The 16,746-nt window shown below is 40.4% G+C and overlaps 1 protein-coding gene across 1 annotated transcript in view; it reads right to left on the bottom strand.

The window, feature by feature from the left end:
• The window catches only part of PPP1R16B (protein phosphatase 1 regulatory subunit 16B), an 80,274-nt gene that overhangs the window by 25,215 nt on the left and 38,313 nt on the right, over positions 1 to 16,746 (bottom strand). The window contains exons 4-6 of the mRNA XM_063455705.1: positions 10,813 to 10,958; positions 9,235 to 9,338; positions 8,552 to 8,676 (exon numbers count right to left, since the gene is read on the bottom strand). Coding sequence (XP_063311775.1) covers positions 8,552 to 8,676; positions 9,235 to 9,338; positions 10,813 to 10,958 — 375 coding nt within the window. The remainder of the gene's footprint in view (positions 1 to 8,551; positions 8,677 to 9,234; positions 9,339 to 10,812; positions 10,959 to 16,746) is intronic.

The raw sequence follows: 16,746 nt of genomic DNA, 5'->3' as shown, positions 1-16,746 counted from the left end.
TGGGACAACACTAGTGCAGCTGCGAACAGGAAACACAATTATTGACGCAACGCTCTGGGTGCGGTGCACAGTTAGACACGTGAGGCAATTGACAACAACCCATTCCCTGCTGACTCCCCTTGTGCAACAACAGACCTAGCAGATGGACTGAGACCAACCGACTTAGGTGGGTTTCAGGGCTCAGACTGGAAATATATTTGCCAATGGTGCACAGAAACGCAACTTAAAGCCCTTTTGGACTTGATCCCAGACAGACAGCCGACTGCCCTAGAGAGGTTCCGATACCACCAAATACAAACCTACTCTAAGGCAATGAAGGGCCACCTACAATTCCACATAACATATTAACAATTTGAGACTTACTGCACAGCTAGGGAACACTTACACACAGGGGTCTCAGCCCTCTATGCCTTACTGAAGATGGAAGAGGACGACCGACCACCGGGATTCATATCCAGATGGGAAAGTGTTGTCACACTAACTGAGAACGACAGGAATAAAATATACATTCTAACACATAAATGCTCAGTGGGTGCTAAATACCAGGAGCTAAGCATTCTAACAAATAAATGCTCAGTTGGTACTAAATACCAGGAGCTAAGCTACAAGCTCTTAACCCACTGGTACAGAACCCCAGATCTGCAACACCGAATAAACCCTGACACCCCCGAAATCTGCTGGCATTGTGGCGAAGAGGCCAGGACCGGCCTACACATAGGTGGTCATGCCCAGAGATTGCCCCCTTCTGGACTATGTTAAACACAAAAACACGCGAAATCACGGGCGCAGATCTCCCTCACCAACAACTTCCCATGCACCTGCACCACACAGACAGCACGGTGGCGACATACAAAAAAAAATTGCTCACAATGCACTTACTCACAGCAGCGAAGTTCCTGGTCCCCGGCCTCTGAAGCACCCGGGTGCGCCGACCTTTCAGCAATGGGTGGCCAAAGTTGAGGAGATACACACCATTGAAAGTATGAAAGTATAACTGCAGACCTTAAATGTAACTCCGACAAACGTGCCCTGAAATGGTACCCCTGGACCGATTTCACCCATAGGGAGGGAATGCAGACCTACACACTCACTAACATCAAGACATAATCCCCCGGCAACACACAGGGAAAGACGACAGCCCCAACAAGACACCGGAAGGGAGCATACCACGACACTAGAGAGGTGACACTCACAAGCTCTGACCGACAGACAGACAGACCTGATGTTGTTAACCGGGTCATAGCATGCAGTGGTGGCAGTAAATAGATAGAACTACAACTTGCGTCCCCCCCTTTTTTTTCTCTCTTTCCGCTTCTCTCTTTATCTCCTTCTTCACTCTTCCTTCTCTACTTCCCCTGGAGTCAATAACCTCACCTAATTCACCCAATCCCTACCCCTATCCCGCTGGTACAACAGCGCTGAGGCACCTCCCGTCAACACACATGGAGATAGCCATGATCCCAAAGCAGGAATCAGCACTTACAGCACACAAAGGCTGAACCCACTAAACTACTTAACACAGGAGTGAGGGCTTAAGTATAGGAAGTGGATATGTTAAGCTACTGGTTAACTTAATAACTGTATGTAAAATGCTTCTATTTCAATATTTCAAGATGTACAACACGGTCTTGTCAACAATAATGAAAATCCAAAAATAAAGATTGTTTTTTTGTTTGTTTTTAAATAAAATACTTTAGTGAATTAATGTTAAACTGTAATAATGCGGTGCAAAAAATTAACACCTGGCTGCCATGTTGTTTGAAATGTAAACTGCATAATTTTAATAAATATAATTCCTAATTTGCTGAAGATGCAGGTAAAAACATGCTGGACATTTCCAATGGGCATTATGGATTAAAACAATGGAAACATAGCAAAATCCAACAGTGTATTTTAATGGTAAATACATACAACTAAGGAATAGAATCAAAAGGAAAAACTATTAAAGAGATACTCCACACACCTAAAGCACTTTAACTTACGGAACTGTCCTCTTTTGCATACAGATTCCAATTGAACTTTTATAAATAAACATTGTTACAATCCCCTGGTCAATCATACAACCAGTCCTGTCGCTTACTAGTTTGGTTAGCTCAGTGTAGCTATACTCAGGTCTCAGCAATAGTATCTAGGTATAGTGTGTGACAGTGCACATCAATAGTATCTAGGTGTAGTATGTGACAGTGCACATCAATAGTATCTAGGTATAGTGTGTGACAGTGCCCATCAATAGTATCTAGGTGTAGTATGTGACAGTGCCCATCAATAGTATCTAGGTATAGTGTGTGACAGTGCCCATCAATAGTATCTAGGTATAGTGTGTGACAGTGCCCATCAATAGTATCTAGGTGTAGTATGTGACAGTGCCATCAATAGTATCTAGGTAAAGTGTGTGACAGTGCCCATCAATAGTATCTAAGTGTAGTTTGTGACAGTGCCCATCAATAGTATCTAGGTATAGTATGTGACAGTGCCCATCAATAGTATCTAGGTGTAGTATGTGACAGTGCCCATCAATAGTATCTAGGTATAGTGTGTGACAGTGCCCATCAATAGTATCTAGGTGTTAGTATGTGACAGTGCCCATCAATAGTATCTAGGTGTTAGTATGTGACAGTGCCCATCAATAGTATCTAGGTGTAGTATGTGACAGTGCCCATCAATAGTATCTAGGTATAGTGTGTGACAGTGCCCATCAATAGTATCTAGGTATAGTGTGTGACAGTGCCATCAATAGTATCTAGGTATAGTGTGTGACAGTGCCCATCAATAGTATCTAAGTGTAGTTTGTGACAGTGCCCATCAATAGTATCTAGGTATAGTATGTGACAGTGCCCATCAATAGTATCTAGGTGTAGTATGTGACAGTGCCCATCAATAGTATCTAGGTATAGTGTGTGACAGTGTCCATCAATAGTATCTAGGTATAGTGTGTGACAGTGCACATCAATAGTATCTAGGTGTAGTATGTGACAGTGCACATCAATAGTATCTAGGTATAGTGTGTGACAGTGCCCATCAATAGTATCTAGGTGTAGTATGTGACAGTGCCCATCAATAGTATCTAGGTATAGTGTGTGACAGTGCCCATCAATAGTATCTAGGTGTAGTATGTGACAGTGCCATCAATAGTATCTAGGTAAAGTGTGTGACAGTGCCCATCAATAGTATCTAAGTGTAGTTTGTGACAGTGCCCATCAATAGTATCTAGGTATAGTATGTGACAGTGCCCATCAATAGTATCTAGGTGTTAGTATGTGACAGTGCCCATCAATAGTATCTAGGTGTTAGTATGTGACAGTGCCCATCAATAGTATCTAGGTGTAGTATGTGACAGTGCCCATCAATAGTATCTAGGTATAGTGTGTGACAGTGCCCATCAATAGTATCTAGGTATAGTGTGTGACAGTGCCATCAATAGTATCTAGGTATAGTGTGTGACAGTGCCCATCAATAGTATCTAAGTGTAGTTTGTGACAGTGCCCATCAATAGTATCTAGGTATAGTATGTGACAGTGCCCATCAATAGTATCTAGGTGTAGTATGTGACAGTGCCCATCAATAGTATCTAGGTATAGTGTGTGACAGTGTCCATCAATAGTATCTAGGTATAGTGTGTGACAGTGCCCATCAATAGTATCTAGGTGTTAGTATGTGACAGTGCCCATCAATAGTATCTAGGTGTAGTATGTGACAGTGCCCATCAATAGTATCTAGGTATAGTGTGTGACAGTGCCCATCAATAGTATCTAGGTATAGTGTGTGACAGTGCCCATCAATAGTATCTAGGTATAGTGTGTGACAGTGCCCATCAATAGTATCTAGGTATAGTGTGTGACAGTGCCCATCAATAGTACCTAGGTATAGTGTGTGACAGTGCCCATCAATAGTATCTAGGTGTTATTATGTGACAGTGCCCATCAATAGTATCCAGGTATAGTGTGTGACAGTGCCCATCAATAGTATCTAGGTGTAGTTTGTGACAGTGCCCATCAATAGTATCTAGGTGTAGTATGTGACAGTGCCATCAATAGTATCTAGGTGTAGTGTGTGACAGTGCCCATCAATAGTATCTAGGTATAGTATGTGACAGTGCCCATCAATAGTATCTAGGTATAGTGTGTGACAGTGCCCATCAATAGTATCTAGGTATAGTATGTGACAGTGCCCATCAATAGTATCTAGGTATAGTGTGTGACAGTGCCCATCAATAGTATCTAGGTGTAGTATGTGACAGTGCCCATCAATAGTATCTAGGTGTAGTGTGTGACAGTGCCCATCAATAGTATCTAGGTATAGTGTGTGACAGTGCCCATCAATAGTATCTAGGTGTAGTATGTGACAGTGCCCATCAATAGTATCTTGGTATAGTGTGTGACAGTGCCCATCAATAGTATCTAGGTGTAGTGTGTGACAGTGCCCATCAATAGTATCTAGGTATAGTATGTGACAGTGCCCATCAATAGTATCTAGGTATAGTGTGTGACAGTGCCCATCAATAGTATCTAGGTGTAGTATGTGACAGTGCCCATCAATAGTATCTAGGTATAGTGTGTGACAGTGCCCATCAATAGTATCTAGGTGTAGTATGTGACAGTGCCCATCAATAGTATCAAGGTATAGTGTGTGACAGTGCCCATCAATAGTATCTAGGTGTAGTATGTGACAGTGCCCATCAATAGTATCTAGGTATAGTGTGTGACAGTGCCCATCAATAGTATCTAGGTATAGTGTGTGACAGTGCCCATCAATAGTATCTAGGTGTTAGTATGTGACAGTGCCCATCAATAGTATCTAGGTATAGTATGTGACAGTGCCCATCAATAGTATCTAGGTGTTAGTATGTGACAGTGCCCATCAATAGTATCTAGGTATAGTGTGTGACAGTGCCCATCAATAGTATCTAGGTATAGTATGTGACAGTGCCCATCAATAGTATCTAGGTGTTAGTATGTGACAGTGCCCATCAATAGTATCTAGGTATAGTGTGTGACAGTGCCCATCAATAGTATCTAGGTATAGTGTGTGACAGTCCCCATCAATAGTATCTAGGTGTAGTATGTGACAGTGCCCATCAATAGTATCTAGGTGTAGTGTGTGACAGTGCCCATCAATAGTATCAAGGTGTAGTATGTGACAGTGCCCATCAATAGTATCTAGGTGTAGTGTGTGACAGTGCCCATCAATAGTATCTAGGTGTAGTATGTGACAGTGCCCATCAATAGTATCTAGGTATAGTGTGTGACAGTGCCCATCAATAGTATCTAGGTATAGTATGTGACAGTGCCCATCAATAGTATCTAGGTGTTAGTGTGTGACAGTGCCCATCAATAGTATCTAGGTATAGTGTGTGACAGTGCCCATCAATAGTATCTAGGTATAGTGTGTGACAGTGCCCATCAATAGTATCTAGGTATAGTGTGTGACAGTGCCCATCAATAGTATCTAGGTATAGTGTGTGACAGTGCCCATCAATAGTATCTAGGTGTAGTATGTGACAGTGCCCATCAATAGTATCTAGGTATAGTGTGTGACAGTGCCCATCAATAGTATCTAGGTATAGTATGTGACAGTGCCCATCAATAGTATCTAGGTATAGTATGTGACAGTGCCCATCAATAGTATCTAGGTGTTAGTATGTGACAGTGCCCATCAATAGTATCTAGGTATAGTATGTGACAGTGCCCATCAATAGTATCTAGGTGTTAGTGTGTGACAGTGCCCATCAATAGTATCTAGTTATAGTGTGTGACAGTGCCCATCAATAGTATCTAGGTGTAGTATGTGACAGTGCCCATCAATAGTATCTAGGTGTAGTGTGTGACAGTGCCCATCAATAGTATCTAGGTGTAGTGTGTGACAGTGCCCATCAATAGTATCTAGGTATAGTGTGTGACAGTGCCCATCAATAGTATCTAGGTGTAGTGTGTGACAGTGCCCATCAATAGTATCTAGGTATAGTGTGTGACAGTGCCCATCAATAGTATCTAGGTATAGTATGTGACAGTGCCCATCAATAGTATCTAGGTGTTAGTATGTGACAGTGCCCATCAATAGTATCTAGGTATAGTATGTGACAGTGCCCATCAATAGTATCTAGGTGTTAGTATGTGACAGTGCCCATCAATAGTATCTAGGTGTTAGTATGTGACAGTGCCCATCAATAGTATCTAGGTATAGTGTGTGACAGTGCCCATCAATAGTATCTAGGTATAGTGTGTGACAGTGCCCATCAATAGTATCTAGGTATAGTGTGTGACAGTGCCCATCAATAGTATCTAGGTATAGTGTGTGACAGTGCCCATCAATAGTATCTAGGTGAAGTTTGTGACAGTGCCCATCAATAATATCCAGGTGTAGTATGTGACAGTGCCCATCAGTAGTATCTAGGTGTAGTATGTGACAGTTCCCATCAATAATATCTAGGTATAGTGTGTGACAGTGCCCATCAATAGTATCTAGGTGTAGTATGTGACAGTGCCATCAATAGTATCTAGGTGTAGTATGTGACAGTGCCATCAATAGTATCTAGGTGTAGTATGTGACAGTGCCATCAATAGTATCTAGGTATAGTATGTGACAGTGCCATCAATAGTATCTAGGTGTAGTATGTGACAGTGCCATCAATAGTATCTAGGTGTAGTATGTGACAGTGCCCATCAATAGTATCTAGGTGTAGTATGTGACAGTGCCATCAATAGTATCTAGGTGTAGTATGTGACAGTGCCATCAATAGTATCTAGGTGTAGTTTGTGACAGTGCCCATCAATAGTATCTAGGTGTAGTATGTGACAGTTCCCATCAATAATATCTAGGTATAGTGTGTGACAGTGCCCATCAATAGTATCTAGGTGTAGTATGTGACAGTGCCCATCAATAGTATCTAGGTGTAATATGTGACAGTGCCCATCAATAGTATCTAGGTGTAGTATGTGACAGTGCCATCAATAGTATCTAGGTGTAGTATGTGACAGTGCCATCAATAGTATCTAGGTGTAGTATGTGACAGTGCCATCAATAGTATCTAGGTATAGTATGTGACAGTGCCATCAATAGTATCTAGGTGTAGTATGTGACAGTGCCATCAATAGTATCTAGGTGTAGTATGTGACAGTGCCATCAATAGTAGCTAGGTGTAGTGTGTTACATAGTTACATAGCTGAAATTAGACTTGTGTCCATCAAATTCAGCCTTCCTCACATTTGTTTTTGCTGTTGATCCAAAAGAAGGCAAAAAAAAAAACAGTCTGAAGCACTTCCAATTTTGCAACAAACTAGGAAAAAAAATCCTTCTTGACCCCAAAATAGCAGTCAGATATCTCCTTGGATCAAGCAGCTATTACCCCACTAATTAGAAATTATATCCCTGTATGTTATGTTTTTGCAAGTATTTATCCAATTGCGGTTTAAACATCTGTATAGACTGACAAAACCACCTCTTCAGGCAGAGAATTCCATATCCTTATTGCTCTTACTGTAAAAAAAAAAAAACCTTTCCTTTGCCTTAGATTAAATCTCCTTTCTTCCAGCCTAAATGCATGGCCTTGTGTCCTATGTATAGCCCTGTTTATGAAAAGATTTCAAGATAATGGTTTGTATTGGCTGATGGGTTTACCGCCATTATACTTCTCTACACCGCTATATAAAAGGCATTTAGGTAAAGTACTACACACTCTTGGGCGGCTAGTACTACTACTGTTCTGTGGTAACACTATTTTATACAGATGATTTGTATATTTACATTTGTATTTATGTAGCATTTATGTAGAGCATTGATTATGGTCTATTCAAAGGTCCAAATTAACTGCTTTTGGACCATATGCATTTTCCTTTGGCGTTTTTGTATTTTTATATTGATTAATTGATTAATAAAGTGATTTTGTATATGTTTTTACATTTTGATGTGCTATTTGTCTTACTGACCACTAGGGGGAGGTGGCATTCTCCATATTGCACCAAATACTCATTACTCTGTACCAGGTTGAGTGATCCTATATATACTGATATTAATGTAGTGTGTGACTGTGCCTGTCAATAATCGGTAGTTGTAGAGTGTGATAGTGCCTGGTGATTATACCTTGGTTTAACATGTCCAGAATGTGACTGTGTCTGGGTAGATGGGATGACCGTGAATGCCACTGATTAATGCAGAGCATAATGTGTTAACATGATATTTCTTGATATTAGCTGTGGGGAGTGGAAATGTCACAGGCGGAGTGTGTTACATTACTTGCCCTTGTTCGTAGTTGTAGAGTGTGTGGGCTAACAGCTTCAAGTGGGCGTAATGTGTGACAGTGCATGTTCTTGATAATCGTCAGATGCACTATGATGTGACTATGTAGGCCAATCGTTTTAGGTGGGTGCAGTGTGTGACAGTGCAGGGTAATGACTGTAGGTGGGTGTAATGTGTGACTGTGCATGTTCTTGAGATCACCAGATGCAATGTATGTCTGCGTAGGCCAACAGCTTTAGGTGTGTGACAGTGCCTACCAGTGGTTGTAGATGGGTCACTGCCTGTCATTAACCATTGCTGCCATAGTCACATAGCTCACCAAAGTGGCCCCTTGGCTATCTATCCTGTTCAGATCCTTTGCAGCTGTTATCAGAGCTCTGACTTCATCCAACATTTCATGTTCTGGGGCCTGTCGAGCATCATTAATCATTTCCTGTGTGAAACCTGTAAAAGGAAAAATCGATCAGAAGAATTAAAAAGTTTCTGTACTCTTCAGAGCCCATGACTACACCCAATGCCACCATCTTTAGTAAAAATAATATTAATAAAGTCATTAAGCTGGCAGTCTTCTTAAAGTCTGATTAGAGACAAAGTGAGTTATTTATAAAGAAACATTCCGGGGAAGAATAAGCAGGGAGATTCCCTTAATCACCGCGATGATTATCCCATTTTTATAACTTTACTCCAGAATTACTCATAATTAGTGATGTCCCGAACAGTTCGCCGGGAACCGTTCTCCGGCGATGTTCAGTCCGCCCCCTATTCGTCATCATTGAGTAAACTTTGACCCTGTACCTCACAGTCAGCAGACACATTCCAGCCAATCAGCAGCAGACCCTCCCAACTCCATGACGAATAGGGGCGGACCGAACATTGCGCGTGTTCGCGACCGCAAACACGCTATGTTCGCCAGCGAACGGTTCCCGGCGAACTGTTCAGGACATCACTACTCATAATACATAAAACACTGTATCAATAATTGATTTGCCTGCTCATGTTTACCTTTGTAGGTCATGCAGTTCTCAATAACATCCAGGGTGGCTTCATCTTCACAAAGATCATAGACCATGTTACCATCGGCGTTCACAGCGAGCAGATCTGCCCCACTGGATAGGGAGAGAGAAAGACAGGAAATCCAGTTGTTGAGCTCTGCAATGTGGTGATGTATACTGCATTATATCTAATTAATTAGCTGTGTGGGCACATAGCTTCATCCTCAAAGTTCTTGGGATTTTGGTGGTCCTAGCCTCTAATATATTTTGTTATAATGCCTTATATTTAGCATAGTTTGGTGGTTTGGTGTGTAAAATAACCACTTAGTTCATTCTTATTGTAGGCCTAGCCCTAATGCCTGTCCCATAATTTAACTAAGTAGGAAAATACATTATTTTTTTGGTGACAGAAAGTCTTCCTCAGTCAATCCAACAACAATATGTTTAATCTAATGACAAAGAACACATACAGAGGGACACGCTATAGAGAACAATAATGCCTTTTTGATTCCATATGGTCCTTACTCATGGGTTATATTAGACAATATTTCATACTTTATTAAAGTTTGGCTATAACTGCTATCAACTCTGACTGAAGTAAACAGAGTTTGTAGAGAGCCGTATAATGATGAAGAGAGATTGTGTTAATATGCTAAATATATCATAATGCTCTTGAATACTTGCTGTTGTAGGCTGCACTCATCAAGTCATATTCAGCGATCCGAGCATCAAGAAATGATAGCAGCCACTACAGTAACACACGCAATCACATTACTGGCTAACCATCAGGAAAACAGCCCATCCTTAACCCCTTAAGGACCAAACGTCTGGAATAAAAGGGAATCATGACATGTCACACATGTCATGTGTCCTTAAGGGGTTAAACGGCTCTGTGCATGGGCAAAATGTGCAATCCTTCCGTGGGCACTCCATCAGTGGTAAAATCCCACCTAAGATGCAGTGCCAAAGGTAGCATTGTACATTTTGCCCATACCCAGAGCCGTTTATAAGGTTAACTTATAAATAAAAGCTACATTTGTAGATATTATTAAATTATGCCAATTGTATGAATCAATGTCAGGGTTTGGGTTTGGTGTGCATGTCATTGTATTAACAGTAACAAAATTAATTAAAGTAAAATTACAGTTGGAGCAGAAATTACGTCACAAATAAGGGATTATGGCATTAATGATGCTTAGCTTATTAAATCCACCAATTTAAAGGGGCATTTTAAGTGTTATAACCCATACATGCTGTTGTAGTAGTTATAGTGCTAGTAAGCTGTGGTAGCCATCTGTCAGTTCTTGGCCAAATTGTTTTAATATGATGGATGATGGACTCAGGCTATAACTGCCATGGTAACATGGAAGTGGAACTTCCGAACTAGCAATCCTGTCAGCAGGGGCTCAAAAAAGTGAGAATTCAAAATGAATTCACATTGAATGCCAAAATTCATAATAGTCCAACTGGAAACATTCTCCAAGTCAGCTATGCTTCTACTTTGACTACTTTGGCCTTAAATGTTCAATTTACTAGGAATTCTCAGTTTAGTAAATAAACCTAAATATATTTCTTATTATATACTTACTGCTGAATCAGAATGCGCACCAGGTTGGTGTGACCACATGTGGCAGCTGCGTGGAGAGGGGTCCACAGTTCATTGTCTGTGACATTAACATTAGCTCCACGTGACAGCAACAACTTCAGGAGATCCTCGTAGTTATCGATGCAGCACTGAGGGGACAAAAAGAGGGAACAAATTAAGACAATTATGGACCACTTATGGACCACCTTCGATACAACAATGAAACAATATGTCTATAGAGTATTTCTGAGGCAAAACTTTAACTATAGTCACCAAAACAACTTTACATTAATGAAGCAGTTTTGGTATATAGATCATGCCCCTGCAGTCTCACTTCTCAATTCTCTGTCATTTAGGAGTAAAATTACTTTGTTTATACAGCCCTAGTCACACCTCTTTGCATGTGACTTACACAGCTTTCATAAACACTTCCTGTAAAGAGTCATCTAATGTTTACACTTCCTTTATTGCAAATTCTATTTAAATCGGAATTTCCTATCCCCTGCTCTGTTAACAGCTTGCTAGTCCCTGCAGGAGCCTCCTGTATGTAATTAAAGTTCAATTTGCAGAGCAGGAGATAAAAACTTTTAACGTAAGTTACATCTGATTGAAAGTGAAAACATTTTTTTCATGCAGGCTGTGTCAGACGCAGCCAGGAGAAGCTGTGGCTAGCGCTGTATAAACAGAAACAAAAGTGATTTAACTCCTAAATGGCAGAGAATTGAGCACTGAAACTTTAAAGGCATGATCTATACACCATAACCGATTCATTAAGCTAAAGTTGCTTTGGTGACTAAAGTGGCCTTTTAAATAAAGTGCAATCACCATGGAAACATACAGAATGTTCCTGCTGACTGTTCCATATTAAGAACTTTACCCCAGAACAGCTTTAGATACATAAACACTATGATCTTGGTTGTTGTGAGTTCGGATCACTTTCTATATTATCATATAGATCAGTTATCCTACACATATTGCTTTATATAAATACTACTAACATCCAGTATATAGGTAACTAAGGTCTTGATTTAATATGCTTTCCAAATGATTAAATACAGTTAAATAGATTTCTCTACAAATATTCCTATAGACGTTAATGGTGACGCCTGTAGATAAATTATTAGGAAAGTTTTTCTAACAGTATTGAACCATTTCCACATTAAAAAGCATATTCAAGCCTAAATGTTTGAGAGATATGGATTGTACCTTCCGAACTTTTATATCACCAAAAATGTACATTTTGTTTGTAAGGAACCAGACTTTACCGGCTGTTTCCAGGTAATTCTACGAGCTATTTTTGGCTAGAACTAGGAAAATCTTTCGCAAGAGTGCTGAAGGATTGTATTGACACAGACTATAATATATGCACATTTATTGCAGCTCTGTGCTGGTTTATTGCTGTAGGGTCTCTGTAATCCTCATAAACAAAAACACTTTATAAATTACTGAAAAATAATAAAAAAAAAAAAGATGTACAAACAGACACACAGAAGGAGTACTGAGGAATACATCAGAATAAGTCATTTCAGGATAGAATTGTCAAACTGGAGAAATAGCATACATGGAAGTTGAACATTTTTGGCCAAACAGACAAGCTGAAAAAATGATCCATGCCAATTTGTGATTGCTACAATTTAGTTTAATTACAGTTTACAAATTAAAATGTTACTATGTGAGTTTCAATGTGCATTTTAAAAAAGAAATAGATTGAAGCCCATACTTTAAATTTAAATTAAATTAAATTGTTTCCAGTCATAATATGTAATGATAGCCATTCTTGTATAAAATGGAATTACACTTTGACAAAGTGATCATCACTGTATTACAAATGACTGTTAAATTAAATGATGCTATATTATATGTCTGGTTCATACAGCTGAAAGCACTGAAATATATTTGGGCAGTTTGGGTGACTGTAGTGTTCTTTTAAGTTTAACATAGACTAACTGGAAAACATTTACTTACTACCTACTTTAGGTTTAAAGGGACGCTATAGGCACCCAGACCTATTTAGCACACTGAAGTGGTCTGGGTGCTGCGTCCCAGCACCCTTAACCCTGGAAAGGTAATTATAGCTTTTTTATTTTTTATTAAAGGGACTTCGGGATCGTTAGGCAACTTTTGGTCGCATGACGCTGGACATCCTCACGCTATGCATGAGGCCTACCAGCGTCACCAGAATCCCCACAGGAAAGCATTGGCATGCGCATTAGGTCTGCCCCCCTGGCTGTTGATGTCAGCAGGGGAGGAGAGAAGGCAGGCCCGAGCCAGGTAAGTGACAGAAGTTTGTTTTCCTGGCACTATAGGTTCCCTTTAAACCTGAAATTAATTACAAATTTACTTTGAATTCCCTACAATTCTCATAGTAAATAACCTTGTTAAAGTCAGAGTAGCCTCATCATAATCTGATAATAAAGTGGTATTAGCTGGCTTCTGATTTAAGACGCCCCCCTGTAGAATGAGGGATACATTTATTACACGCAATGTAATTTAACCAATAATTCTACAATGATTTACAAAGTAATATAGTTACATAGCTGAAAAGAGACATGTGTCCATCACGTTCAGCCTTCATCATATTTGTTTTTTTGCTGTTGATCCAAATTTAAAGAACAAGAAATAGGCAACAATGCAAACAAGATGAATAAAGCCTCCTATGGATAATTCCATGATATGGGAAAATGTTATCTTTAGCTAGGTGGTATGGGGAGATTTAAAAAAAATAATAATAATAATCATGCTTTATCTTCATTGTTTCTGCACAGACCTTTAAAGGGCAGTTTAAAGAAGAAAAAAAAACAACACATCAATAAAAATATCACAGGGCCTGTCAAAACGTCTATAAAAAAAAAGTGGATTTCCCTTGTGAAAGTTTACGAGGCCATAAATTATCACCCAATCATTTTGTTAATAAAATGAGGTTTTACATACGCAGTTAATTGGTCATTTAGCAAGAAGGCAATATAAGATAAGAGACTCTGTTAAGGGGAAAGAAAGTTCTAATCCCAAAGTATTTTACTTGTAGTACGTTCTATCAATTGCTAACAAATGTGACGTAATGGTGTAGCGCATGCATGGCTGCCTCAGTACTCAGTGAAGGAGCAGGTTGACATAACAAGGTTTATTCATTTTACTGGGAATTCTGGATAATGAGGGAAATGCAGATTGGAGACATTGACATGATCATGACGTTTTTAGTTCATTTTTGGACTATAATTTGCAACTGACATGCCTTATAGTTTCCAGTTTAGTAAATAAGTGCTCCAGTCTGAAAATACTTGATCTTAAGTAGTTTGTAGTTAGTAGGCATGACCTTATAAACCAGAAATAACCCATCTTTGTTACATACAAAAACACCTCTGTCAAAACAAAGGCTTACTTTTCTGTTCGTAAGCGATGTGTCACGACTAGTAATGTGGTCCAGCAAGCAGAAACTATGTAAACATATACATAAGACAGAAAAGGAAAAATAACAGGACAGAGTAGTGCTAAAGTATAGGTCACTGGATTAATACGCTGGGTAACTCGAAAGGGACCAATGTACCGAGGGGCAAATTTCATGGACGGGACCTTAAGCTTGATATGTCTTGTGGAGAGCCACACCCTGTCACCTGGAAGATAGACAGGATTAGCGCCCCGTTTCTTGTCAGCTTGGACCTTTGCTCGTAATGAGGCTTTTTGCAGAGCTGAATGGACGGAATCCCAGGTATCATGAATCGATTCTAAACGGGTGTTCAAAGCGGGGATTTCTGTGTCTGAGAATGCAGAAGGTAAAACAGTGGGGTGATAACCCTGATTAACAAAGAATGGACTGTGATTAGAAGATTCATGAGTGGCGTTGTTTCTGGCGAACTCAGCCATGGGTAAGAGCTCATACCAGTTAGATTGATTGGCATTTACAAAGCAACGTAAATAGGCTTCTAAAGACTGATTCGCCCTCTCTGCTGCTCCATTTGTTTGAGGGTGATATGCTGACGAAAAGGAGAGTTCGACGCCCAATTGTTTGCAAAAGGAACGCCAAAACCTAGAAACAAACTGGGTACCTCTGTCAGATACTATGTTTTTGGGTACACCGTGCAACCGAAAGATCTCTCTCAAGAATATTTGAACTAGATCTTGAGCAGATGGTAATTTTTTAAGTGGGACGAAATGTGCCATCTTCGTGAATCTATCAATAACCATAAGGACTGTATTAAACCCGTTTGAACTGGGTAGATCCACAATGAAATCCATGGCCAAGTGGGTCCATGGAGCACTAGGTATGGGCAGTGGTTGTAACAGTCCAGGAGGCGACCTAGGAGGTACTTTAGCAACGGCACATATTTGACATGCCCCAACATAATCTTTGATATCGTTTCTAAGAGCAGGCCACCAAAATCTCCTGGAGACGGCTGAGAGAGTTTTATGGACTCCAGGATGGCCCGCTGTAAGGTTGTCATGGAACAATTCTAGTACCTTCTTTCGAAACTGAGGTGACACATACAGTTTGTCCGGAGGTTTTCCCACAGGTGCCTGAGTTTGATCTGCTATTATGGCACAGAAGAGTGGAGAAGACACTTCGGAAACAGTAGTGGCAATGAGGCATTCAGGAGGTACAATAGGATATATCACCTGTTCTGGAACTTCATCTGTCTCAAACTGCCGAGAAAGCGCATCTGCCTTGGTGTTTTTAGTACCAGGCCTGTACGTAATTACGAAATTGAATCGGGAGAGGAACAATGACCACCTAGCCTGACGAGAGGACAGTCTCTTAGCGTCCCCAATATAAGCCAAATTCTTATGATCAGTAAAGATCAAAAGTGGCTCTTTGGAACCTTCCAAGAGATGCCTCCATTCCTTAAGGGCAAGTACAATGGCCAAAAGTTCCCTATTCCCTATGTCGTAATTCCTCTCTGCAGGTGTGAGTTTGCGAGAGTAAAATCCACAGGGATGTAAAGGCGTATCAGGACTTTCTCTTTGAGACAGAATGGCTCCAACTCCTGTCTCTGATGCATCCACCTCTAGGATAAATGGTTTGGATGGATCAGGATGGGTCAGGACAGGTGCTGAGGAGAATAAAAATTTTAATTGTTCAAATGCCTCTTTTGCTTCTTTGGGCCAAGATATACAATTCGCTCCTTTTTTTGTTAAATTGGTTATAGGGGAAATCACGGAGGAAAATCCCCTTATGAATTTGCGGTAGTAATTTGCAAAACCTATAAAGCGTTGAGTAGCTTTAAGGCCCTTGGGTAATGGCCACTGTAAGACTGCCTCCAGTTTGCGAGCATCCATCTGGAAACCAGACGGAGATATAACGTATCCAAGGAATTGTATCTCCGTTTGGTCAAACTGGCATTTCTCCAGTTTACAGTAAAGGCCGTTCTGTAACAGGGTTTTCAGTACAATCCTCACATGATCGTGATGTGTCTCTAGGTCTGGGGAATAGATGAGGATGTCGTCCAAATACACTAGAACGAACATGTGAAGGTACTCTCTTAGGACATCGTTAATAAAATCCTGGAATACCGCTGGAGCGTTACATAATCCAAAGGGCATAACCAGGTATTCGTAATGTCCCATTCTGGTGTTAAATGCGGTCTTCCATTCGTGACCGTCCTTAATCCTGACTAGATTGTATGCACTTCGGAGATCGAGCTTGGTAAAGACTCGAGCTCCCTTCAATCTGTCAAATAGCTCTGATATAAGGGGAATAGGGTAGGCGTTTTTAATGGTAATCCTATTCAAACCCCTATAATCAATACAAGGGCGTAGGTCTCCTTCTTTTTTAGAGACAAAGAAGAATCCAGCCCCGGCTGGTGAGGAGGACCTACGGATATGACCCTTTCTGAGAGCATCCTTAATATATTCCTCCAAACAAAGATTTTCCTGGGGGGACAAGGCATAGATTCCTCCCTTGGGAGGCATAGTCCCTGGTAATAAGTTTATAGTACAGTCATA

Source organism: Pelobates fuscus, chromosome 5, assembly GCF_036172605.1.
Source record: "Pelobates fuscus isolate aPelFus1 chromosome 5, aPelFus1.pri, whole genome shotgun sequence".
Lineage (NCBI taxonomy): Eukaryota > Metazoa > Chordata > Amphibia > Anura > Pelobatidae > Pelobates > Pelobates fuscus.
The sequence above is the reverse complement of the archived record's forward strand: the minus strand, read 5'-3'. Positions and strand labels throughout refer to the sequence as shown.